Source organism: Lichenostomus cassidix, chromosome 4 (assembly GCF_008360975.1).
Source record: "Lichenostomus cassidix isolate B80296 chromosome 4, HeHo_3.0, whole genome shotgun sequence".
In the NCBI taxonomy this organism is placed as follows: Eukaryota; Metazoa; Chordata; class Aves; order Passeriformes; family Meliphagidae; genus Lichenostomus; species Lichenostomus cassidix.
In genome coordinates, this window is record NC_139484.1 from 65,237,198 (window position 1) to 65,261,673 (window position 24,476).

General features: G+C 41.1%; 1 protein-coding gene across 3 annotated transcripts in view; it reads left to right on the plus strand.

Moving 5' to 3' along the window:
- The first annotated feature begins 1,741 nt into the window (after nucleotides 1–1,741).
- Nucleotides 1,742–24,476, plus strand: part of FAM193A (family with sequence similarity 193 member A) — a 77,947-nt gene continuing 55,212 nt past the window's right edge. For all 3 annotated transcript variants that reach the window (XM_085059658.1, XM_085059659.1, XM_085059660.1), the window contains exon 1: nucleotides 1,742–2,211. In XM_085059658.1, coding sequence (XP_084915784.1) covers nucleotides 1,978–2,211 — 234 coding nt within the window. In that variant the 5' untranslated portion in view covers nucleotides 1,742–1,977. The remainder of the gene's footprint in view (nucleotides 2,212–24,476) is intronic.

Genomic DNA, 24,476 nt, shown 5'->3' on the forward strand with positions numbered 1-24,476 from the left:
GAAGATAAAGGCGGCTCTATATAAGACTGTATCACCATTTCAAGTGAAGGATGTTACCTCTGAAAATAATGCCATATATTTTGAAGATAAATCACTTTTTTTTTCAAATTTATACTACAAGGTCTGGAATTTATTTGTTTGTGGCAAAAGGCTGTGCACACTTATGTGTACGCAGCTACTCTTGCCACTGCTATTTGCTGTTCATGCAGCGCTGTGTGTGCTGAGCATTGAATGCATTTATGAAGACCAGGACCCTGTCCCAAAAAACCCTTTCCATTTCCTAGACCACAGAACGAACAAACATATTCTCCTGGTTTCACAGCTGTCTGTGGGTACAAGCAAAGCTCCTCTATGTGTACCAAGGCAAACTAGGCCTGGAACAGCTTCAACATGGATGGCAGCTACCACTGGCACTGCCAACCACTCATCAGGACATGCTGAAATTAGTGCCTTCTTCCATTGCCCTCCCAAAACTCCCGAGGCTGACTTTCCCATGATTTTTAAAGCAAGTGATGAGGAGCAGCTGAGGGAGCTGGGGGGTGTTCAGCCTGGAGAAAAGGAGGCTCAGGGGTGACCTTATCAATCTCCACAGCTATGGGGAAGGAGGCTGTAGCCAGGTGGGAGTTGGCCTCTTCTCCTAGGAGAACGTCAAGACAAGAGGACACTGTCTTAAGCTGCCCAGGGGACGTTTAGGTTGGACATTGGGATTACTTTCTTCACAGAAAGGGTGATTAGACATTGGAATGGGCTGCCCAGGGAGGCGGGGGAGTCACCATCCTGGGAGATGCTTAAGGAAAGACTGGATGTGGCACTTAGTGCCATGGTCTAATCGACATGGAGGTGCTTGACATAGGTTGGACTTGATCTCAAAGGTCTTTTCCATCCTAATGGATTCCCTGATCCTGTGAAGTGATGACCAGTTTTAATGTGCTCACATCTGTGGTTTTTGCATCACGCCACCCAATCACATCAAAGCACAGAGTTACAGCATTTCGCCTTTCCTGGGCCTGTGTGTGACTGTGGACTGTGAGGAACAACACGGAATCATGGAACCTTTCAGGTTGTTAAAGACCGCTGAGACCACTCAGTCCAACAATTAACTCAGCACTGCCAAGGCCACAACTGGGCCATGTGGCAAGCTACTAAACCATCACGAAGCACCACATCTACACAATGCCTAAGTGTTTATAAAACACTTGCAGGGATGGTGACTCAAGCAGTGGCCTCAGTACCTTCAGCCCCCATGTGTGGTGTAACCTCCATTTTCAGCCTGCCCTGCATGGAATTTGGGGATGGTGGTGCCTGAGTGGTTCTGAGGGATGGTTGCACAGAGACAGGATGACAAAGCAGCCCTGCAAAGGGCTGTGTTATGTCGGAGCCGCGGCCCCTGACGAGCAGATTTGCCTAAAGCATCCCCTCACGCCTCATCCCCAGAGCGCTGCGGCCCCTTTAAGGCGTCACGTGGCTCTTGGGCGGCGCTGTAGTCCCTTGACCGGGGTGGCAACGCTGGCCGGCGCGGCTGACGGCAGCACAGGGTACTACAACTCCCAGCAGCCATCGCGGAGACGGATGAGCTCACCTACCGCGCCCAGGCGGGCGTCGCGATGCACGCTGGGAGTAGTAGTCCGATATCAGTAGCGATGATAGGTTATGGCTGGGCGAGGAACTACGCCTCCCAGCGTGCCGCGCGCGGCGGGTTCCCGTCAGCGCCGAGGGGGAGCCCCCCGACGTAAAGGGGGATCACTTTCCCCTTGTGTCCGCCATATTGGACGGTAACTCTGCCCAGCGGCGCCGGGGCCGAGCGAGTCCCCGCGGCCGTGACAGCCCCGCTCCGCCCGCGCTGCCCGGGGAGCCCCGGCCCCGCCCGGCCCCGCCCGGCCCCGCCACCCCCGGGCGCTCGGCGCGACCCCGCGCCCCTTCCCCCCACCTCCTCCTTCTCCCCGGCGCTCCCTCCTCCCGTGCCCGGGTGCCAGCACCATGAGTCCGGCCGACGCCAAGCGCGGAGCGAAGCGCCGGAAGAACAAGCGGGGCGGCGGCCTCGGCAGCACCGGCGGACCGGGACCCAGCGGCGGCACCGGCGGGCTGGGCAAGGCCGGGGGGGCGGCGGGAGCGGCCCCCGCCCCGCCGGGCGCGGTGGGCGCCCTGCTGACAGCGCCGGGCGGCGGCAGCGGAGCCCCGGGCGGCGCCGGGGCCGCGGCGGGACACGGCGAGGTGAGCGGGGCTGGGGCGGGCGCGGTGACATCGCACAGCCGCGCTGGCAGCCCGGGGGCTGCGCCGCGCCATCCCCCCGCAGCCCCGGCCCGCTCGGGCCCGGCGGGGGTCGCGGGGCTGGGCCTGGGGCGGCGGGCAGGGGGCGGCGGGGCTGGGCAGCGGCCTCGGCTCCCCACCCTTTGTGGGGGAAGGGCCGCGCCGGCTGCGCGGAGCCGTGCCGACCTGGGGCTTGTCCTGAAATCCGCTGCAGGGTCCCCATCCGCGGGGTCTCACCTTAATGGAGGAGCTGTAAGAAATAGGCGGGCAGGCCTTGAGAAAGCAAGAATGCACCTGTGTCTCTCCTCTTTTTTTTTTTTTTTTTTTTTTTTTTTTTTTTTTTTTCTTTTTTACTATTAAGCCCTTTTTTCAGTAGCCAACTTTGTTATTAAGTATAGGAGGTTCATTGTAGCTTGGACTGTGGTTTGCACTCTGGTGCCTCGGAATAATTAATAATAGTTACATTATTTCATATTATGGTGAAATTTATTGGGAACAAATTGTGTAGTTTAATTGATTTTTTTTTTCCCCAAGAAAAAATACTCAAAAATTAAGCCCTTAAAAAGGTGTCCTATTGGTTCAAGTGCCACAAGAGAAAATAAGCTCATGTTCCTTTCACTTGTAAAGGTTACCTCGCATTTTTTGTTATGAACACAGAGCTTGTGTTCAGGCATCATATTCACAGCAGCATTTCCTGCTGACAGCGTCTTCAGACTTCCATGTGCGTGTCATGCCACCTGCTCTGTTTTCTCTTGCTCTCACAAACTTGTTGAGCACGTGAAGGGCAAATTAAAGAAATGGCTTTTGTGATGTAGTATGATTGAAATACCATGATTTAACAAATCGGTTTATTTTGTTCTCCATGCGGTTTTGTGCCTGTCTTTTTTGCAGGGCCAACAGTCTAGTGTTAGTATGTTGACTTTTCCCTCCCCTTCTTTAAAACTTGGGTTCATACACTCACATACCTGGCTACCCGAAATCCGTGGTACTTTAACTGTTTCTGTATGTCTGTCCTAATCTGATACTTACTTCAGGCATAATTTTCTTTTGGGACAGTAGCCTTTATGTGGCTTAGGTTTCCAGAAGAATGATGTGCATAATGGCAAAGAGGTGTGCAAGTTTTTGTTCGCAACTTTGCAAGTCATCACTCAACACTGTTCTAACTAAATGTCTAGTGAGGACATGTATCTTGTTTTGTTTTCCATCCTAGATCACAAGCTCTTACAGGCACAGGTTCCTAGGTATTGTTGAACATCATCATGCTGAGGGAGGTGAAACCAGCAGTGAAGTGATGCTCAGAATGGGACATTGATGTGGCTCCACTACCTGCAATATTTTGATGATTGTGTCTTGTGGTTCTGTGTAGTCTAGGACTTTGGTTCTCATCAGACTATATGGGATCTTTTTGAAGTTTATCTTAAAAGGCAAAATCATTGCTAGTCTACCTCTTCATGTTTCTTCTTTCTTTCAGACTAGGTAGTTTCTAATAAAATTTCTCAGTCTCTCTAAAAGTATGTCATGTCTTGAAAATTAAATACAGAGTTTCAGCACTGAATTTTTGGGAGAATGCATCTTAGATGCATCTACAATCATCTGATACGTTATGACATCTATTACTTGATGACATGTTATTCATATTTTTGTAAGTCTGCACAACGTGTGGCTTAATGCATTTATAACTTCATCTTAATTGATTTTTTTTGTCTCTACTCTTAGATGTGTATATGATTTGTGAAATGTTTCCATTTCACTTTGTAGTGTCGTACAAGTGGTTCTGAAGACTGATGGGCAAGTGGGGAGTTAAGTCAGCTAAACAAACAGATCAGTTAAACTAGAGTAAACCTACAGCAGAGATCTTGATCAGTTGAACAGGAAGCATATTGGAATTAGGTTTTTAGGATAGGTAAATCCCTGTTCTCAGTTTTTTGAAAGACAAATGCTTATGTCCCGTAATGCTCCTTTAAAGTTGGCGTTGCTTCCTCCATAGTGGTTTCAGTGACCTCTTTCTTAACACTTCCAGTAGCTTTCCAATGGTTGTGACATGAAAGTTGCCAGTACTTAAAAGTTCACTGATAATCTTGCTGCAAAGGTGGAATCTTAAAGCATCATTGCATGACTCTGGCTGATGTGAAAATAAAATCTCCTTAATGGTGTGTGAAAACTTGATAGTTAAGGATACACGGTCAGAACAAAATTTGTCTTTTTGAGTGCAAGGCTAGCAAATGTTGTTTTCTGGATGAAGTTGAGAAAGAAAACTGTATTTTACATGACAGATCACTAAATTAGGTGCAGTGTTTGTTTTGGCAGGGTGGAGAATAAGCAACACACTAATAGCTGTAAAGTAGTAACCAGACTTGCTTTACTTTCATCTTACCCAGAATATTGTGAAGTTCCCTTTGGTGGGTAAGAGAAATCATCAGCCTGAACAAACTTAAATGTTTAATCTTTGAAAAGATGTAAAACATAACCATCAGCCCCCTGAATTTAGTGTTTGCTGCACAGCATAATGTGTTCTACTTGTTCTCATGCTCTCATTGCTCATGTAGTTTCCAGCTTTTGTCCCTTACCTGGTTTTAGGTTTTAGCCATTCTGGATGAGGTGAGCACACCCTTCTACTAGTGTTCTATTCGGTGTTTCTTCCAAAACTTGTCTAAAAGACAGAATGAAGCAGAATGTTAAAGGAATGATCCTGTGGGTGATTCACATTCTTGTGTGTCAATAATTGTTCAGAATAATGTATACTTTCAACCTGCTTTATAAAGCGGGTTGAATATAGTTTAAAAATGAATGTATTTATGGTTCAAACTAAAAGCTCATGTGCCAGTATTAAAATTCTAGCTAACCCTGCTAGAGCTAACAAATATATTTGAATTGAGGTTTTTATACATCTTATCTGGAGATTTTTTTAAGACTGTAGGCTAAATTCTGCATTAGAGTACATGCTAAGTCTTGTTCTGGGATGCAAGTGGTCAGCTCCTAATGGAATCTTCCTGGAAGGTGTATTATCCCATGGACATGCTTTATAGCATCTGAATTCATCCTCTGAAGCATTGTCAGATATTTTTGAGCGACAGTGAAATTAAGGGTGCTTTGCCAGTGTATCAGTGCACCTGTAACTGTGTCAACTTTAACTGGAACTGGAAACCAAGTCACTTAGTTATTCAGTGCTGCTGGAGGACTTCTGTAGGATTTCTTCTTTTTAATATGCATGTTTATAGAAATAGATCTTGCTTTCTTTTAGGTTTGATTTTGATTTTGTTTTAATTCAGTAGTGCATTGCATCAGGCTTTCTTAATTTGGTCCTATAAATTTTTGACGGACAGTTGGATTATTGATGTTGTGAGAGGCATTTGATTATCTTTAGCAACGACTGCATAATTCATACATACACTATAGTAAAATTGGCTGTTCCTTACTATGTTCAGGTATTTTGGAGTGAAGAGTGGTATGTCAGTAGCTGATCAGCTACAGAAGTACTTTTTGTTACAGGCCTGACCAATGTTGTGTTAATAAAGGGAATAATTTAGTAGCCATTTTACAATTCTCTCACTTGCATTATTCGAAGTATTGTATGTCAAGTGTAGTAATGCATTAGATCATCTTACATTTGAGAGCTGCTTTAGAATTGCATAAAATAGTTCTGTGGACTATTTCTTTATTCTGGGGTACTGCTTTTTAAATAGAGATTCTATACATGGCAGACTGTACATTGCCAATTTCTTCAGCAGCTTTGTAGCTCATTGCATTTTACTGATACCTGTGTTTGATTTGTGATTTGAGATTTTCCCTGTTCTCTCTTCCCCCTCCATGATTCAAACATTCAAAAGGAAGGAAACATTCAAAAGAGGAGCTTTGTCAGGAGCTCAGAAGTTCAGCAAATAGCTAGCTTTTGTGCTTTTATGTAGGGCCTCCTCCTCTCTGAAAGCAAACTTATTTTGGCCAATTTTGATCAAGACTCAAGTAAACTAGATAAATTCCAGTTAATAAAACAGTATTATAACCTCTGCTCCTCAGGCTGAGGAAGCAGGTACATGTAAACACTCTTAACACTGACTTGAAGAAAAATAAGCCTTTTTTACAATCAGGTGGTGAATTTGTCCCCCTGACTAAAGGTAGTTCACTTTTTTTAATAGACATGCAGCACCTGCCCTGAAGAGCTTATGCTCTGCTTTTTTTAATAAAAGGGAGTGAAACAGAATGGGGTAAAATTATTAGGATTTGCTTTAGATGGTATGGTTGAGTTAACTTGCTAATTTACAAGGAGAATCTAAACAGAACATTTCAAACTTTAAAACAAGCTTAGAGGTTGCATAACATTCACATTAATAGCTCTTTCATAGCTTCTTCCTATGATCATTTGAGGCATTTTTCAGCTAACAGACCTGAGAGCACAGGCACACGTAGCAGGGATTCAGTCAGATCTCATAATGCTGCTCCTGGGAGGTGTGTGCCTGTGTGTACTCATGACCTTGACGTATATCCAATCCCTCAGCACTCCATTTTTTCCCCCACCTCCTGCACCTGCAAAATCATGGTCAACTGATAATAATGGGTGGTGAATTGTTAAATGAAACATACCAGAAGTGTGTCTGAAAAAATGGCATCTGGTTCAGTGATTCTAATCCGAATGAGCTAAGGATCCTCCTTTGGCTTTCTTAGGAGACATTTGATTCTGGGTGTGAAGGCAGAGGATTTTTTCCCCTTGCTGTATTGGTTGCAAAGTGTTGGTGAGAGATTGAGAGAGAGAAATTTTTTACTCTAAAAATCATGGTGACTCCCTTCCCTTCCTCCCTTTTGTTTCCTGACTGTGAAAGCAAAACCTTGTTGATTTAATTTGGAACTAGATTAATTTGAAAAGTTACTTCTGAAACAAGTGTATATTGATGAGAATATTCAGGGTTCTTGTCCATTTTTTCTCCTGCAATTTTTTTTTACCCCAAACAGTACCTGAAGCTTTATTTAGTATTTAATATTACATTCTTTTCTTGGTTATGGCATTTATCCTTTTGTAGTGGTATCCCATCTTGAGGGGAGTCTTTGGATCTTTTCTCCTTTCTAGTGAGAAAGAGATCCAGTCAGCCTCTCTTCTGGCCTGGCAAGGAGAGCTGAGTGGCTGTGGAATTCAGTTTGGTGGTGCTTGGTGCCTGTGAGACTGATGTTGTTAGACCCTGATATGTGTGTGTAGCAAGGCTGGTCCTGAACAAATACAGGTCTGCTGAAGACCTATAGTGGAGAAGGGACTGGGAGAAATAAATGGGAAGTAAACTTGCTTTGCTTAGGATGTACAGGGCTTCATGGATGTGCTGGGCAGTGTTCTGGATTTATATGAATCTGAATAATCAAAAATGGTTTAATATTTATTGGGGTTCTTTCACTGATAGGAAAGGTCATATATCCCCTTTTATTAAGGTAATGAAAACAGTCCGTACATTTTCCTTTCTTGTGGTTTGGCTGTTGGTTTTTTAAAAATTTTAATAGTGACCAAGGTAGCTTTGTACTGCTCTATTTTGAGAAAGAATATTCCATATGTGGAATTTTCCGAGAATAATTAAACATAACGAAAAATTTGAATTAAATGTCTAGAAGAATAGTGCAGTTCAGTTCCTTTTTTGCTGCAAATGAGGAGTTCAACAGGGAAATGACATTTACGATGTCATTCAGTGTTATTATGGGAACTGCCCAAATTGAGGCTTGTCTGAGAATACAGTAGAATAAATATGCCTTTTTTTTTTGACACAACAATTACTTAATTTTGCATTGTAAAAATTCAAGGCAGCCTATGACATTACTGACCTTCACCTCCTTGCCTTTGAGGAAACAGTCTGGAAGTACTATTAAGGATAGATCTGAGCAACATAACATTTTCCTGAGGTAAATATTTTTTCCTAAATATTTTCTTGATATTTACTTTTTTAATAGAGAATGTACAGCTGCTTTAGCAATGCAGAAGTTAGACCAGGCACTGTTTTGCAAAGTGGATTTTAGGGGGAACATTAATGGGACTGTGTGTGAGCCTCTTCTGAGCTGTTGAACTGAAGTTGTTCATGTTGGACTGGTGATAGTGCTGGTAAAAAACTTCCTTGGGGTGGGAACTTTAACTGTGTTCTTAAATACTCCCCTTCTTTTGCAAAAGCCACAATGGTAGTTCTCTCCATCTCAAAATTCCTAATAATGATAGAACCCACTCAGGCATCTGAGAGGCAGGCATTCCTGTTCTACATCATTCTGTAGAGTGGCCATTTCTCTCTCTGCTCTTTATTAAAGGAAGCCTGAAGAGATTTTGGTGTAAGCTGAGTGCTTGAAGTCAGATAAGGTGAAAAACCCATGTAGGAGGCCATGCTTAGCCTCTGCCTGCCTACTTAGTTATAGTTTCTTCCTCTTAAAAAAACAGGAAAAGTTGGAGTGGATAAGTGGCCTCTTGGGTCATATCTTTAAACTTAAAGAGTAACTTTGCCAATTTATAGGAAGGAAACCAAAGATTTACTCCATTGCACATTTTTCAGAAGAAAATGTCTGGGTACTTCCATGAAATATTCCTGTGCATAGTCTCTCCTCAGGTCTAGAGGAATAAAACACAATAGCTTGTAGGTGCCTCTGTGTTGTTACTTGTGATGGAGCATCACTAAAGTTAAGTCCTCATGCACAGTAGATCTTTACATAGTCCTTTCACACACTGATCTTTTGATGTAGTAGCCTGTAGTAGCTTTGTCAGGTGGCTACTTGTGAAGGATAACACAGAAACATGAGACCACCATCATCCAGGTAAATATTTTTTTACAAGGTTACAAAAACAATTATTTTGAAGTCCAGAGCTGTGTAGTGCTTGGATCTTGAACAAACTTGTTCAGTTATGGCATCTGGACTTCAGGGCTTCCCTTACGGACTCATCTCTGACTCCTCTTAGAACGTGGCTGTGGGAGGTAAATTGCTTTTGGTCCAGGAGGGGCCACAAGAGGCAGTGAGGACTAATTTCTGAGAGGGTGCATGGGTGGCAGTTGCTCTTAAAAAAAGCCAGCAGCTTTTTCCTTTTTTTGTTTTTTCTCTTTAACTGCCTTGGCAGCAGTTCAGGGGTCTGTGTTGAGCTGCAGACAGATGGAGGATGTGATCAGCTGTTGGGGCAGTGTTTGCTGCTCTAAATAGCTGTTTCTTGTCTTCTCCAGGAAAAGGTAGCAGGCTGGGTAGAACTGTCTGGCTGGCAGCACAGGGGACTTCACTATTCTAGATGTACATTCTCAGATAGTCATCTTTATTCTTCTAGATATTAGTTTTGCCTACAATATCAAAAGTGATTGTTTAGTTGTGGCTTGCATTGCAATGTCAGCTTTGCTCACTTTGATTCCTAAGTCAGTTGTTGCTCTTTTTGGCAACAGCAGCTTCTCTACTTAAAGCAAGACCCAGCACTGTAGAGAACTGGGCAGTGTTTGGTTTATGTCACAAACCTGAACATGAGCTGTAGACATTAACTTATAAAAGATGGGGTATTAGCACATGCATGCATCACTAGCATATAAAACTCTAGTCATTGATACCTGTTTATTAAATAATATGTGGTTGATAAGTTGGCTGTAGTAATTAAATCCAGTAATTGTCGTTTAAAAATGTAAAGGGCTCCATGGACCCATAACTATTTGTAATTTTCTGAATTAGGAATAGAAACACTGGCAACTGAAGTCTACACTAAGGGTTTTACTACTTAGACTTCTGTGGACAACAGTGAATTAATTGTGAGATATGTTTTTGTGTAGTTGTCTTTTTCCTTTGCCCTTAAGATTTCACCTCCTTTAGGAAATCTGCAGGCATAGCAGAAGTAACCTCTGAAATTAGTCCTCAGAAAGGGTACTGGAGAGTAAAGAGAAGAGTAGTTGGCATGTTTCTCTACAGCATCAGAAGCTGAAGGAGGTTTTGCAGTACTGGGAATCTCATTTAGTTATAACACTCATAAAGCTCTTGAGAAGGGGGGGAATGCATATGGCATGTTGTGTTAGGACCATCTATCTCCTGAGCCAGCTTTTATCAAAAATTGGTCATCTAAGCTAACATATAATCTGGATTTAGGGTAGTAATCTATCTCTCAGGTGGGTTTTGCACAGCTGTGTGCTGGCAGGGCTGGCTGCTGCCAGAGCTAGTGCGGGATAGCTTGGTGTTGGTGTTGAGCTCTGCCCACTGAATGCTCTTTCTGTACTACCAACAATCATTTAGGAGCTATAAATGTGGATCTTTGCCAACTAGACTTACAGCTGAACAAGACCCTGAAGCAGCACCTTTTTATGTACTTTGTATGTAGACAAATATTGCTTTCTTGGGTACTGGTCTTTTTTGGTCTGCTTTTGTTCTCCCCATGTGTCAGAAGAAACAGGTGGCAGCTATAGGTCTGGTAAATTAACAGAAGTCTGTGGGTAGTGAATGAGGGTGGGGTCTTTGGGAGAATAGAATAAGACTAAAATAGCTTTTCTTTTTCCCTTTTGGATGAAGTAGGAGATGAGTTAATGTGAAGAGAGAAAGCTATAAAAGAGCAAGCATGATTGATGTTACATGAAATATGCTTGGCCTTTTGAAATGGGCAAGTGAGTTCAAGAAGGAAGGAGACTCTTGAACACACTAGCTAAGCATGGCATTATGTAGACTTGTTTTTTGTACTTGACTGAGAAGTTTTGGTCATGTCCCTTAGGTTTTGAGTGTCTGTCGTGATACCAGCATTGTCAAGTGAGAGAAGGAAAAGAAGGCTGTCAATTGAATCCTTTTCCTGAAAGAAGTCTGTTAATTAATGCAAGCCATGACTCTAAAATCTGTGTCATAGGCCATATCTCATTGTGTGTGATGTTGAAATATATTGGAAACTGAATTAAGTGTAATGTACACGTAGTGCTCTAAAGTGCTGTAAGGCTCTACCTTGACTCGTGTTCTGCTTTCAGCTTTGTGCTGTCAACCTGCATCAATGATAGCTCCTTACAAGCAAAAGATGTGGCTTTAGGCAGGGGTGCCAGACTTGAATACGCTCTGCCACCCACTTCTCTCTTTGAGGCTCTTTTCAAAGAGAGAACTAGTACAAGCAGCTGTATGTTGATGTGGTTGAAGTCAGTGCACTAGCTGTGGGCACTGCTAACTTTGTGATTTCTTCTGTATTTTGGGGCTAAAATAATTTTGGTTTTAAACTAAGATAATTTTTTTTTTAATGCCGAAGCTTGTTTTATGGTTTTTGGTGGTGGGGTGTTTTGGGGTTTGGTTGTTTATTTCTTTCCCTGTGTGCAGAAATAGAAACTTTAGCTCTCAGAGCAGAAGTCTTCCTAAGCTAGGAAGGTGATGATACCGTTGAATTGTACACAGAACTGCTGAATTTGGATGGGATTGCTGGTGAGGTCATCTGGTCCAATCTACCTGCTCAAGTAGGGTCTTCCTAGAGCACATTGAACCAGATTGTTTCCAGACAGTTTTTGAACATCTGCAGTGAGGGAGATTCCACAGCCTCTCTGGGCAGCCTGTTCCAGGGCTCAGTCACCTGCATAAGTTGAAATTCTGCACCTGAAGAAGTTCTTTCTCATGTTCAGGTAGAACTTGCTGTGCATCAGTTTCTATCTCTTGCCTCTTGTCCTATTGCCTGGCACCACTGAGTAGAACCTGGCTCTATCTGCTCGACACCCTCTTTTCAGATGCTTATCGACATTGATAAGGTGTACCCTCTCAGTCTTCTCTTCTTCTCAAGGCTGAACAGGTAGTTCAGGTATTTCTAATATTAGGTGTTTATTTCCACTGAAATGGGTAGTTTAAATTAAAATTGCCTTGAGTAAAACATGTTGTCATCAGCAGACTTTTGTTAGTTTATAAATATAACAGGAAGTTAAGGAACCTCTTTGAAATTCTATAATCATATTTAACCCAACAGTTGACTATTTCAAATGTGTTGTAGGGAATATTTCACAGGTTTAGATATGAGGTTGTGATTTTGGATAGCACTAATGGTGATGCAAGCCCAGAGATGCTGTTGTGGACAGATGCATGAGTGAGAATGTGTGTGTGCACACATGAGGCTTTTTGAAACATGGTATTTTTGAATGTGGGTTAAAGGGGTTGCTGTGTAAGCGTAGGAATGAAGTAAATACTTTGTATGTGTGCATGGAAATTATTTTTGAGTAGGAGAACACACACATAGATGGGCTGCCAATGGACAAAGAAGTGCCTGAGTAAATGTCTAAAGGTCCTTGGCCACAGTGTCTCATCATGAAACCAGTCATGGGGACCAGAAGAGTTTGCCTTAAAAAGCAGTTCTGAGCCACAGTACAGTTCTGCCAGCCTTTAGTGTTTAATTGGTGTGGAGTTAATGACCAAAAGATTTCTTAATTGCCATAATGCTTCCAGGCTGCTTATCTTCAATAAGCTGCTGCCACAGCAGATGGCAAGCTAGTGGTTTAGGTGAGGTTCACTAGAAGTTTTTCACAATTTTATTTTAATGGCCTTAACTTATCTGTGTGGCTGGAGCTAATGTGTAGTTGAAACGCAAATCTTCACTGGAATAGGCTTCGGATGAATTAAGGTTTTATTTTGTCACCCAGCAAAGGATAGACGTCTCCTTTACTGTCAAAGAAACTTCTCAGTTTTATCTGTGTGATCATCTTTATTTATCTTCACATTTTTTCCTGGCTACTCCCAAGATTTGTCTCCACTATACTGTCATTCTCCACTTCTTTTCAGGGAGTCTGCAGGGAATTGTACTGGTGTCTGCTGTGATTTGAGACAGCTTGCAGCAGCAGCCTGAAGCTGACTATGTTGGGGTTTTTTTAGCATCATAAGAGTATGAACCACAAGAATAAAAGTGGACTAAGTTAAAGTTCCATAATTTTTAGATACAAAAAAAGCTTTTTAAAAAACATTTTTATGCTTTCAAAGGAAAAAAAATTACAATTACTTTTTCCTGTCTGGAAAACAAGCTGCCATACTTGTATAATATCCACTAGTTACAGATCTGAAACCTTATGTAGGAGAGTATGGAACTTTGTACTGAGAAACATTGCATAGTAACTAAGTTAAGTATTAATTAATATTTAATGTTTTCTGAAGTGCTGTCATTGGTGACCTAGCTTCCTACTTTTCAGAATTATCTGGAAATCATGACAATCACACATTGAATATTATTTACACTGCTTGTTGCATTTTTTGTAAACTTGATTGCTGTATCGTAAAAAATTAAGAGGAACATTCTTCTGTTAATATTTCAAGTAATTCTGAGCCTATATTTTCATTTTAAATCAGGTGAAAAATCTAGTGTGTAAGGTTTAGGGGATTGTTCTGATCCCTAGAAATTTGTTAAAACGTTGTTAGTAATGGCCTGTGGTAATTTATTCTTTAAGTAGAATGTTCAGACAGAAGTCTGAATGTGTGCTTGCCTTTGTGGCTTTTGATTAAGGTCACAGCAATGAGCATTTGTCTAAATGTGAAGCCAGTTTTGAAACAAACTCTGAAATCAGCAGGTTGCACCTGATGGTGTTACCTTTTGGTGAGATTGGCTCATTCTCTCAGTCAGTAGGCTGTTACTGATGGTGTGACAGATCAGCTGCAAAAGTCTGCCCTGGTCATGTCTCCTCTACTAAAGCCTAGAGGATCCTAACTGGTGTTAAACCTCCCTTGCAGCAAAAACACTAAAAAACATCAAAGAAAGTTTGATTTCTGTTTATATTTGTGATACTCCTAAAAAACTCAATATCCTTATCATTAGCTTTTCCCATGAAGTCTTAACGTGGTGAAATAGCTTATAAATAGTGTGCAGTGTTACAGAAAAGAGGATACAGAATCACAGAGTCAATTAGGTTGGAAAAGATCTCTGAGATCATGAGTCCAGCCTTTGACTGATCCACCACCATGTCAGCTAAACCACAGTGCTAAGTGCCATGTCCAGTCATTTCTTGAGCACCTCCAGGGGTGGTGACTCTACCACCTCTGTGGGCAGTCTTTTCCAATGTTTAGCAACTGCTTACATGAAGGAATTCTTCCTAATGTCCAGCCTAAACCTGCCCTGGTGCAGCTTGAGGCCATTTCCTCTTGTCCTGTTGCTGGTTGCCTTGGAGAAGAGACTGACCCCCACCTGGTACAGCCTCCTTTCAGGCAGCTGTAGAAAGCAATAAGGTCACCCCTTAGCTTCTTCTTCTTCAGGCTAAACACCCCCAGCACCCTCAGCCACTCTTCATGGGACATATCCTCTAGACCCTTCACCAGTTCCGTGTCCTTTCTCTGAACGTCAGTGTCTTTCTTGTAGTGAGCGACTGAGAACGAAACACCAGGACTTGAGGTGAGGCCTCCTCACCAGTGCTGAGTACAGGGTGACAGCCACTGCCCTGGTCCTGCTGGTCACACTGTTGCTGATCCAGGCCAGGTGCCATTGGCATTCTTGGCCACCTGGGCACAGCTGGCTCATGTTCAGTCACTGTCAGTCAGCACCCTCAGCTACTTTCCAGCTGCTCTTTCCCAGCCTGTAGCACTGCAGGAGTAGTTGTGATGCAAGGGCAGGACTCAGCACTTGGCCTTGTTGAACCTCAGACCACTGGACCTATTGATCCAGCCTGTCCAGATCCCTCTGTAGAGTCTTCCTACCTTGCAGCAAGTCAGCACTCCCATTCCAACCCTTAGTGAGGTATTGTGAGGTATTGCCCTAATATTAAAAAATAATTCCTAAATAATTGTGTTTTTACGTTTCAATTTTTTTCCCAGGTTAGGGATGAATTCTTCTGATGGAAAAAATAATTCTATGGTTTCTTTGTTACTCATGTATTTCCATCTTTTCTATAACAGGAAGTTAGTCTTCACTGTTTCATTTTGCTTGCATTGTCCTGTCTCTGACACTTCTGCCACAAATATATTCTTTTGTATAGTTTGTTTGAGTAATTTAACTTTTTGAAGTTACGTGCAAAGTTTTTTAGTGTTGGTATTAACTTGTGATCAACAAAACATAGTTGATGAATGGACTTTATTGATGCTTTTAAGGCTTTTAATTCAGGATTGGTAAATTTTTAGTGTCCTTGTCTTAATCTTTTTCACCAAAATGAATATTGTGTAGGAGGATGTTTGTGACATGAGAGAATTTGTAAAACTATAGCAGTAATCTACTAATAAGTGTTACTACATGGTCAGGAAGGTGTTGGGTCTGATTATTTCTTTTGTAGGTGTCTCTGCTTAGTGGGCTTTGCTGGGGTTTAGTGGAGCACGAATCCCTGTTGTTAAAGCATGAGAGGATCACTGGAAGATGCTGTCTTTCTGGCACCTGTTTTGTCTGCCCTTCCCAAGTGCTGTTGAGATTCTTTTCCTCTTAAGCAGAATTTGACCAACACTGTTGAACGGGGGGGTGATGGTAGCTTCTCTTCATGGAATACTGATCCTCATGGCCAAGACCTCCTGAGCTAGTTGGTGTATTTGAAAGGAAATTGTACTGGATAGGCTTACAACTCCACTATATTGCCATAAATAGGGGTGGGAAAGGCAGAAAGGATGTCTGTGTCCCACTGCTGCTGAGTGGATTTATCCTCCTAATTAGGCTGTCTTTCCATCTTCCTAATGACGGTTTTACTTGTGCATTTGTGAGAGAGAGCATGAGTTGGGGTAACAGGTGAGCAGGCAGGTAGTCTGACCACCATGGTGTATCAGGAGCTGGGTAGCTTCCAGGGAAGTTGAGCTTTGTGGCCTTGTTTTTTCCATTTGTGAATCATCTCAGGTAGACTCTACTTAAATTCTTGAGCTTTTTATCTTCTTTTAAAATATTCTAGCATGTTCGTATTTGTGAATATGTACCTTGATACATATTAAAGGTTGAATGATTTGTCTGAAAAAATGCAATTTATTTTCTTTAACATTGTTTTGTGCTGTGGTTTCTTGTTGATTTTTCTTATTGTTGTTTTGGGGTTTTTTTTAGTTGCACTCTTGGAAGTAGACATAAAGCCCAGCAACCATCTTTTTAAACCAGATCCTTAAATTTGACACCAAAATTGTATGTTATATCCCAGAATCTTTTATCAGTGCTATAAAGTCTTAACTTCAAGTTTTTTTTCCATCTTTTTTTTTTATCTGTCGTCTGGCCAGTGGAGACAGTACTGATTCTTCTTTTGTTACTTGCTTGTTTAACTTGCTCTTAAAATGACCTATTTGATGCAGACTCCACAACCTCACCAAGCAGCCTATTTTCACTCTTAACTACTTCGCTGTTAATTTTCTATTGCATAGAAATCTCCCTTGCTGCAATTCAAACATTTTATTGCTTGTTCTGTTTGTTGTGGATAGCGAGAACTGACTCTTACTCTCTCTCCTCAGTATGCTGATGTGTAAGTTTGGTATCCCCAGTTCTCTGGGAGGTAATACTGTCTGTGTCTGGTGGTAGTTCTGTTGTGGCTTTTCTCCAGCTGTTCCTGTCTGGCTCAAAGACCTGTGTTCAGAATGAGTTGCAGTTGTCCCTCTGAGACTTACTGGAGCACTATTAGGTGAAAGGATTATGTCCTGTGTCACATAAGCTATGCATCCCAAGGTAGCATTAGGTTTTTCCAACAGTCTGACCTTGTTGACTCCTCTTTTGCATAGTCACCTAAATCTATTTGGAAATTCATGGTCATTGTCAAGATCTTGTTATTTAGTTTGGTCATGAGAAAGTTTCAGTACTTAAGGCTGTCAGAAACATTAATCAAGTAAATAATGACATTTATTCTTCCTCCCCTGTGTAACTCTTCCATTGAAGAAAATTTTACTGGTTTGACATAACCAAGGTGGCTGTTCCTCCTTTCCATATCATCTAAGTGCTTAAGAAGATTGTTTGGATATATTTAACTTCTCTGGGAACTGAACATGAGCCATTCCTCAGGCGTTTCTACCTTCACTCTCCTTTTTTTTTTTTTCTCCCTCAGTTGTTTTTGGTTTTTGGTTTTTTATTTGTTTTTTGGGGTGGAGTGTTGGGTTTTCTTTGAGGGGTGAGGTTGTTTTTTTGTTTTCAAGAAAGGGTTTAAATAGTTCACCTTTTTCTAAGCTTCTGATTATCTAAGGCATCCTCCATGAGTTTTCAAAGATAGGATTATTGATTTTGAGGTGGCTCAAAGGATTTCCTGAGGAAGTTTCTTGAATGTTATCAGATCTAGCCTACTTGGAAAAAATATAAGTATGCCTGTTTCCAATAATCAGCTGATTATGGGTGGATATTTTTGCTCATTTACTTGTGCTCATTGTCCTAGTCACCTCCTTGTAGTTGATCTCTTTGGTGAGGACTTCTTCATCAGTCTGTTTTCTCTCTTCATTCAGTAATGGAGAAATTCTAGTAGTAGTATATTGATAGAATGATTTCTTAGTAGCCTCAAGCTGTTTTGTAAGAATTATTTCATTTTGTGCCTTTAGCCTTTTATATTTGTTCCTCTTATTCTCTTGCCATTGTTGTGCTTGTTACTCCCTTTATGTGTGCTTTTTTTGAGTCATTATTCTCTTGCTCTGTTTTCTATTCTCTTGCTGTGCTTGGTTTTCTTGGGTTTGTTTGTTTCTATTGTGTCATTTGAGAATTAGCTCTTCCTTGCTCTAGACTTGCCTTCTGTGAGCTCGTATTTAGTGATGTGAAATCTGTCTCTTGCTGTTCTTCCTTCCTTTCCCTCTTCAGTAACCACTGAATTGATGGTTCACTTCCAGTGAAACTCTCTCTTATTGTTTACTGTCAACTACTTTTTTCTTGCTGCTACAGCTAAAGGAAGTGTCTCCAGTTGCTTTCTGTGTTTTAAAAATGTAAGTTCCTTCAACCATTCCCAGTGGGTGCCTCAGTTCTTATTATCTCCTTATAACAAGAAGTCTTATGTTTTTCTTCCCCTTCTCAGAAAGGTGTCATCTGTGTGTTGGCCAGTTTTGATGGTCTGTACTAAGCTTGCAGCTTGATAGCACTCATGTGCTTTCCTCCTTTTATTATTTGCAGACTTCCAGGATACCTCTGTCTGTATTTGTAATGCTTGTGTCCGTTGGGTATTGGGCGTAACACTCCTCAGCACTTGGATTTGTTTGGTTTGGGCTTTTGTTTGTGTGTTTAGGGTTTTGTTGTGTTTTTTGTTTTTCTGTGAACCTCCTTCTGTTAGTATTCCAGGAGGAAAGGGACTTTTATGGAGTAGATTTTAGTCTTAATCACATTCAGAGAATTCTAGCTCCTTTTCTTTATGCTTTATGCATTAGTATGCATTTGTCTAAGACTGATGGATTGGTTACTCGGATTTTATGAACTTTTGTGAATAATTACTTGTCCTTACTTCTAGGCTCTTGCTCTGGTATGTCATCTTTGGGCTCTTGATGTTTTTGCTCATGATCCTAGTGAAAATAGTCTTCCCTCAAGGTAACAACCACAAAAGGCTTTTTTAATATGTTAATTCCATGTAATCTTCTACATTCTCACCTACGAGGCACGTGGAACCTCACCACATGGTCAGAGAAGCCAAAGCTGTCCTTTGATAGTATTTTCAAACTCATGGAGTTGTCTGCAAGGAGAGTTTGTTTCTGACAGTGTTAGGGTGTGGAGAGCTGATTGGGAGCTTCTTATTTGTTCTCAGTTGTTGTTAGTAGTATCCTTGTGGATAAGGAGCTGTGAAGAGTAGTTGGTGTGATGAATGAACGTTGAACAGCTTTTATTTCCTTGGGTCTGAAAGAGGCAAAGAACATCTGGAGCAGTGTCCAGCCCAAGTAGGGCCAGTGTACAGCTTGTTCTCTATGGTGTTTTTTCTGATACAGCTGTTTACTTGGCTTTGTCTTTTGCAGTCTCCTCTTCAATTGCCTTAAAGACTTTACAGTCACAGATGACTTGGCTCAGCTGCCACCTGCTTCTCCATGGTGCCTCACCCCTGAAAAACAAACTCCACAATCCAAATCTGAAAACTTTCTAGAAATCATCTCTAATGTAGAACTTAATACACTGTATGTTTCCTTGTAATCTTCCTTGGTATAGGAAATACAGGCAAGTGTTCCTACAAATCTAGTTCAGGACATAAATTTGTCCCACTGTCTCATTATAACCTTTTCATCCTTGGGTCAGGGACTGTTCCAGATGAAAGTTTGGAGATGCCACTTTCTTTTTGTTCCTTGTATGTGTGTTGGGATCACGGCTGTCTTCCTGCCATTTACACCCCTGCATTTTGGAGAGGGGTAGCTGAATAGACTCCTGGACACTCTGATCTCTGCTTCTTAAGTTGCAGCAGTAAATTTGTGTCAAAGGACTTCAAGCTTTATATGTTTCCTCATTTGATTCAGTAAATGTCTGGTCCCTCCTGTGGTGGTTCTTGAAGCAAAGCATGTGTTGTCTTTCAGTAGTGTATTTCACATGGCCATAAGAAATGAATACATTATGTGATGTGATGTATGTGTGTATGGTGAGCATTGAGAGCTTGGTAGTTTGGGCATAATGAAGTGCAAGGACTGAGGTAATCTTCTGTGGATATTAGCTTAACTTGGGGTTTTATTAACTTTGTAGTGATTTGTTAGAAACACAACCTTCGAATGCAGTTCTGATGTTAAAGCTTACTTGCTGCATCTTCCCCCATAATTTTGCTGATTGCTCTTTAACTAATAAACTGGGACTCTGGCTTCTTACTGATGCTGATTTTTGCAGAATTGAAATGGCTTAGAAATAGAGAATTATTTCTCTGGCTGGTACTGTCAGTGTCATATCCTAGTACAGCATATGCAATTTGCATGACATTTCTTTTTTTTCTGTTGTGGGAAAACCATGGCTAGTTTTAGAAATTATATTTGGTGGATCCTTGTGAAAATGGCCTCTCCCATGTCCAGAATGTAGCTTTACTTCATGCTTTATGAGATTTTGATGTGAAGAGGGTGTATGTTTAACCCTTTAATGTCGCTGTTGAGCAGCTAGCAGAGTAATGAATGCATCGGTTCTCAGTGGCAAGAAGGAATGACCTTTATTGTTTTGATTTCATTACATTTATAGAGTTCTCAAAAGTCACCCAGATTGGTCAGTCAGAAGCCTTCCCCCAGGCCTGATTGGCCAGGCCTGCACTGCCCAAGTTCTGGGACACTGTTCCAAAACATCCAAACTTTATCTTTATTTACAAAACACAAGAAAACCTCTCATGGGAAAAACTGTGCTAGCCACACTTTAACAGTTAACAGGTGAGGTCATTTTCCTGTAACATAATTTCTGGACTAGGGCATCTGCAGCTGTAGCATTGAAATTACATAGTCAGGTAGTTAATTCCTAAATGTTGTCTTACACATCTTAAACTTGCCTTTGGATGAGTGCTTTCTACTGTTCATAATGAACCTGCTGGCACATTTTGGGGTTGGGTTGGTTTGGTTTTGTGTAATCCTATTAATTTTACATATTTCTGTTCAGAATTGAAGTTGAAACAACAGATTAAAACTCTAAAAACTCTGACTAGGAAAAAAAAATATGCATGGCTGTTACTTGTCAGGGCTAGTTGAGAGAATTTTGGGGTACTTTAACTACCTGCTTGGAGCACTTTGGTCATTGTACTTGGGAAAATGAATGCTTGAATTGTGTTCATTATTAGCTTTTGATATCTTTTTTTGGCACATGTGTCTGCAAAATCACTGGGAAAATGTTGAACATATTCCTAGAACAGAAAAGGCAGAATCCTGGTAGGAGGTGGATTGGCTGTGTTCTGCTGTGTCATATTTAGCTACAAAGAAGGGAAGTATTGCATGTGGGAAGGGATATGTGCTTCTGAAGAATTTGTAATGTGTGTAATTAAAACAAAATTTCCTTCCCTCCCTTTTACTGCTGGAAAGCCTGGGTTCTTGGTAGCTGCACATACGAGTGTAACAGATACAAGCATGTTTTTACTCAAGTCTAAGCTTGTCTGCACTTAAGTTAGTTCTGTTATTTCGTGTACTTGCTGCCATTTCACTTGTCAGCTAGGGGATAGCATTTAATGCTGTGCTGAAGCTCATTAAATACAATTAATTCCTGCACATCCAGCAGTAAAAGACCTGATTTCCTCCCCCTGTGTTTTTAATTTGGTTTCAGGTTTTCAAGTTTGCTTTACCTTGCCAATTGTCCATACCTTTACACAAAATGCTAAATTTTTTTGCATTTATTTTAAATGCAGTGTTAAAAGATACATTGGAGCTTTGTAAAAACTGTTGTAGACAAATTTTGCTTCCTCTCCCCTGCTGCTGAAAAAACACCCAGAAGACAAAGGCAGCTCTTATGTTACAATTGAGTTGCAGATGTATTTGGGTGGCTGCAAAGCTTTTTCATGTCAATGGTGATAAAAACGTGAAGGGATCTGAGCAGCTGTATTAATTCTGCCTATCTGTAGAAATATTTAAAATGCCTTCCACTAGCTGATTCAACTTCATTTGAAATAGGTCTTCACTGTCCGTATCTTCAGTTCTGCTTCGTATCCTTCATGCTGTGACTGGTAGTCTTGTCCTTCAGTTTGAGTGTATCCCAGGACACTTGACTCTGCTTGCCTGTCCTTGGTTTAATTGTTGCCTTCTGCCCATCCCCAGTGCACTTGCAGAGAGCTGCATTGCTTTGCTAAGCTAAACCAGCCAGGCCTCTTGCTGTCGACCCACTTTGGCTGTCACCATGTCTGTTCCAGTTAGGCATTTCTTGAGGGTGGTTGACCAAATGAGGTCTCCTCCAGAGGGCTGTGAAGCAGCACTAATACTTCCTTCCCAGTGTCTCTTGAAAACAGTGTGATGCATCTTGGAATCACGTTTCCTTTTCACAGTTGTAGTGATGAGCATCAGCCATTGGTATAACAAAATCCCCTTTCGCTTCCCAATCTTGATAGAGAATTAATCTCAGAAAGGCTCTTTGGTTGCAAATACAGCATGAGACACTTGTCAGTGTCAATGCACCTTTAAGATGTGAAATCTTTTGATTTGGAGCTGGGAATTGGAAAATTCTGACATTTGGAAATGTAAACTATGAATAATGAGTTGAATATAATGAAAGAGAAGAAATTATGGGCTCATCAATACAAATAATTGAATATGCATGTGCACGATTATACTTCTTAAAAAATAACCAATTTCTAGTAATGTATTCTTAATTTGCATGCAGTGCTTCAGATCAGTGCAATGCAAAATACAAAGAAGATAAAGATACTCTACTGCCGTTAATCTGAATAAATGCTCTTATTTGGCCAAGTACTTCATTGCATAAGTATAGGCATGCTGTATTGTCTTGGCTACACACAATTTAAGACCTCATATATACTGTAGTTGGTTGAATTTGGTTCTGTTTAAAAACATTTTTCTTTGAGCAAAATGAACATATAATTATAAAGAAGAGGAACACAAGCTTATATTATTGTTTCCAGCTTTCTGACTGGTATTTAAATTTTACTTCAAAATGTAGGGCTTTGATTCTTAGTATCTTCACTATTTCTTTGCTGAAGTGTCATTATTTATTATGCTAAATAGGATGTAATATTTTTATGCCAAGTTCTGTTTTAACTTACTCCCTTAAGCTTAAATGTAGATTTTTAAAAATTATTTTTAATGACCAAAATAATTTTATTTGACTGTGGAAGTGAGTTTTTCCCCTATTTGTGATGCTGTGAGGAAATGGCTCATCAGCTGCAGCTGCCATTTTTACAAATAGTGATGCTGCAGTTTGCAAAGTAAAGCTTGACAGTTGGATAAAAGTGTAAGTTTAGGTTTCTCTTCCCCCCTCCTGCCCTTCAAGGGCAAAATCTTTCATTTCTTGCAATACAATATGTGTTTCTGTATGGTAGATGTTATGTGTTTTTCTAGTATATGTTTATAAATGTAAGCATAGTAGAAATTGAGATTCTGATACTTCTCTTTTTTTGTAAGATAAGACAGATGGTTTTAGGTCCAGAGGAAGATAAAATGACAAGTTGGGATTTGCAAGCATAGGCACTTTTCATGGCATCAGGGATCTGTTGTTGTCTCCTGTAGTGATCCTTCTCTGCTGGAAGGCAATTAACCATTAACCACCAGAGGCTGCATTTGGATTCACTATGGCATTATTAACCCTTGCTTGGACATGTGCATCTGCCTTGAGAAGGAATGTGGGCAGTGCCATGGAGACAGCTGGGCACTTTTATCTTCAGGGGTGGGCCAGCACTGCATCTACTGCTCACTGCTTTTGAAAAAGTAAGGGGGACTTCAGCTTGTTAGATTTCAAATGCAATAGGAGTATTTTTGTTCCGAGATGCTACAGATCTTCCATCTTTTTGTCATGGAAAACCTTCAGTAATGGGTTTGCTGGAGGGTTGTAGGGAACTGTGGTAATGTTGGGGTTTTTTTTTGTGTTGTCTTGGAAGAAAACATGAAGTTATATTGATAAAGCTTCTAGGGCATATAGTGATTTTGAAAGGGATAATCAGAACTCCCAGCTGATTGACAAAACCCAGTATTTGTTCATATACTGCAAACAGTATTCATGGAAGCATTGCCGAATTTCATGTGACTTAGGTAGAGTGATGTTTAGGATGGCTGTGCTGATGGCCTCTATCTGGCTACAATATTCTGTGAATTTAGAAAAAAAAAAAAGGACCATCCTGGTCCTTTAATCTCTTCACAGTGGTGTCAAATGGGAGGTTATTGGGTATCCAGCAGGGACTTCTTCCAGAATTTCCAGTTCTTGTGAGTACTTAGTAGGAAGGATGATGTAACTGTCTGTGTCCCTGACTTCCAAGGCCTGTTGTCTCACCCTTTCCAGTTTCTTGGAAGGTAAGGAATAAATGGCTCATCAGATAGAAGCATCTGAATATGTAACAGAAGAAAAGTGATGATGAAGAGCACTATTTGATGTTTGGTTCTGAGCCTGCATGAATTCTGTTACAGATGATTTGCTACTTGCAGTTTTTAAATAGGGGTTATGCCAGATCATATCTTATGGAAAAAGCACCCAACAGTAATTAGTTTAGGAAGGTCTTTGGCCTTTGTCAAGACAAATTTCATGAGATCATGTGCCAGACAGTGCTTAGATATGTTTCTTAATTACAGCTTATGTAGGTTTGGGTTTAATGGTGGAATTAAACTTAGAGTAGCTACAGAACACAGCAGGGATTTCTGGTAGGGTCTGTACACTCCATTCTACAAAGCAACTGTTTATTTCTTAATTATTTTTTTCTTCGGGTATTATTTGATAGTTATCAGTTGTCACATTAGACTTTTGAAAATAAAAAAACCAGGGAGGTGAATTCTCTGGCATTGTTTGAGGTAGGGATGAATGTACCCATCTGTAAGTTTGGTGGAATAAATAGTTCAAGTTGGCATCATTCAAATTA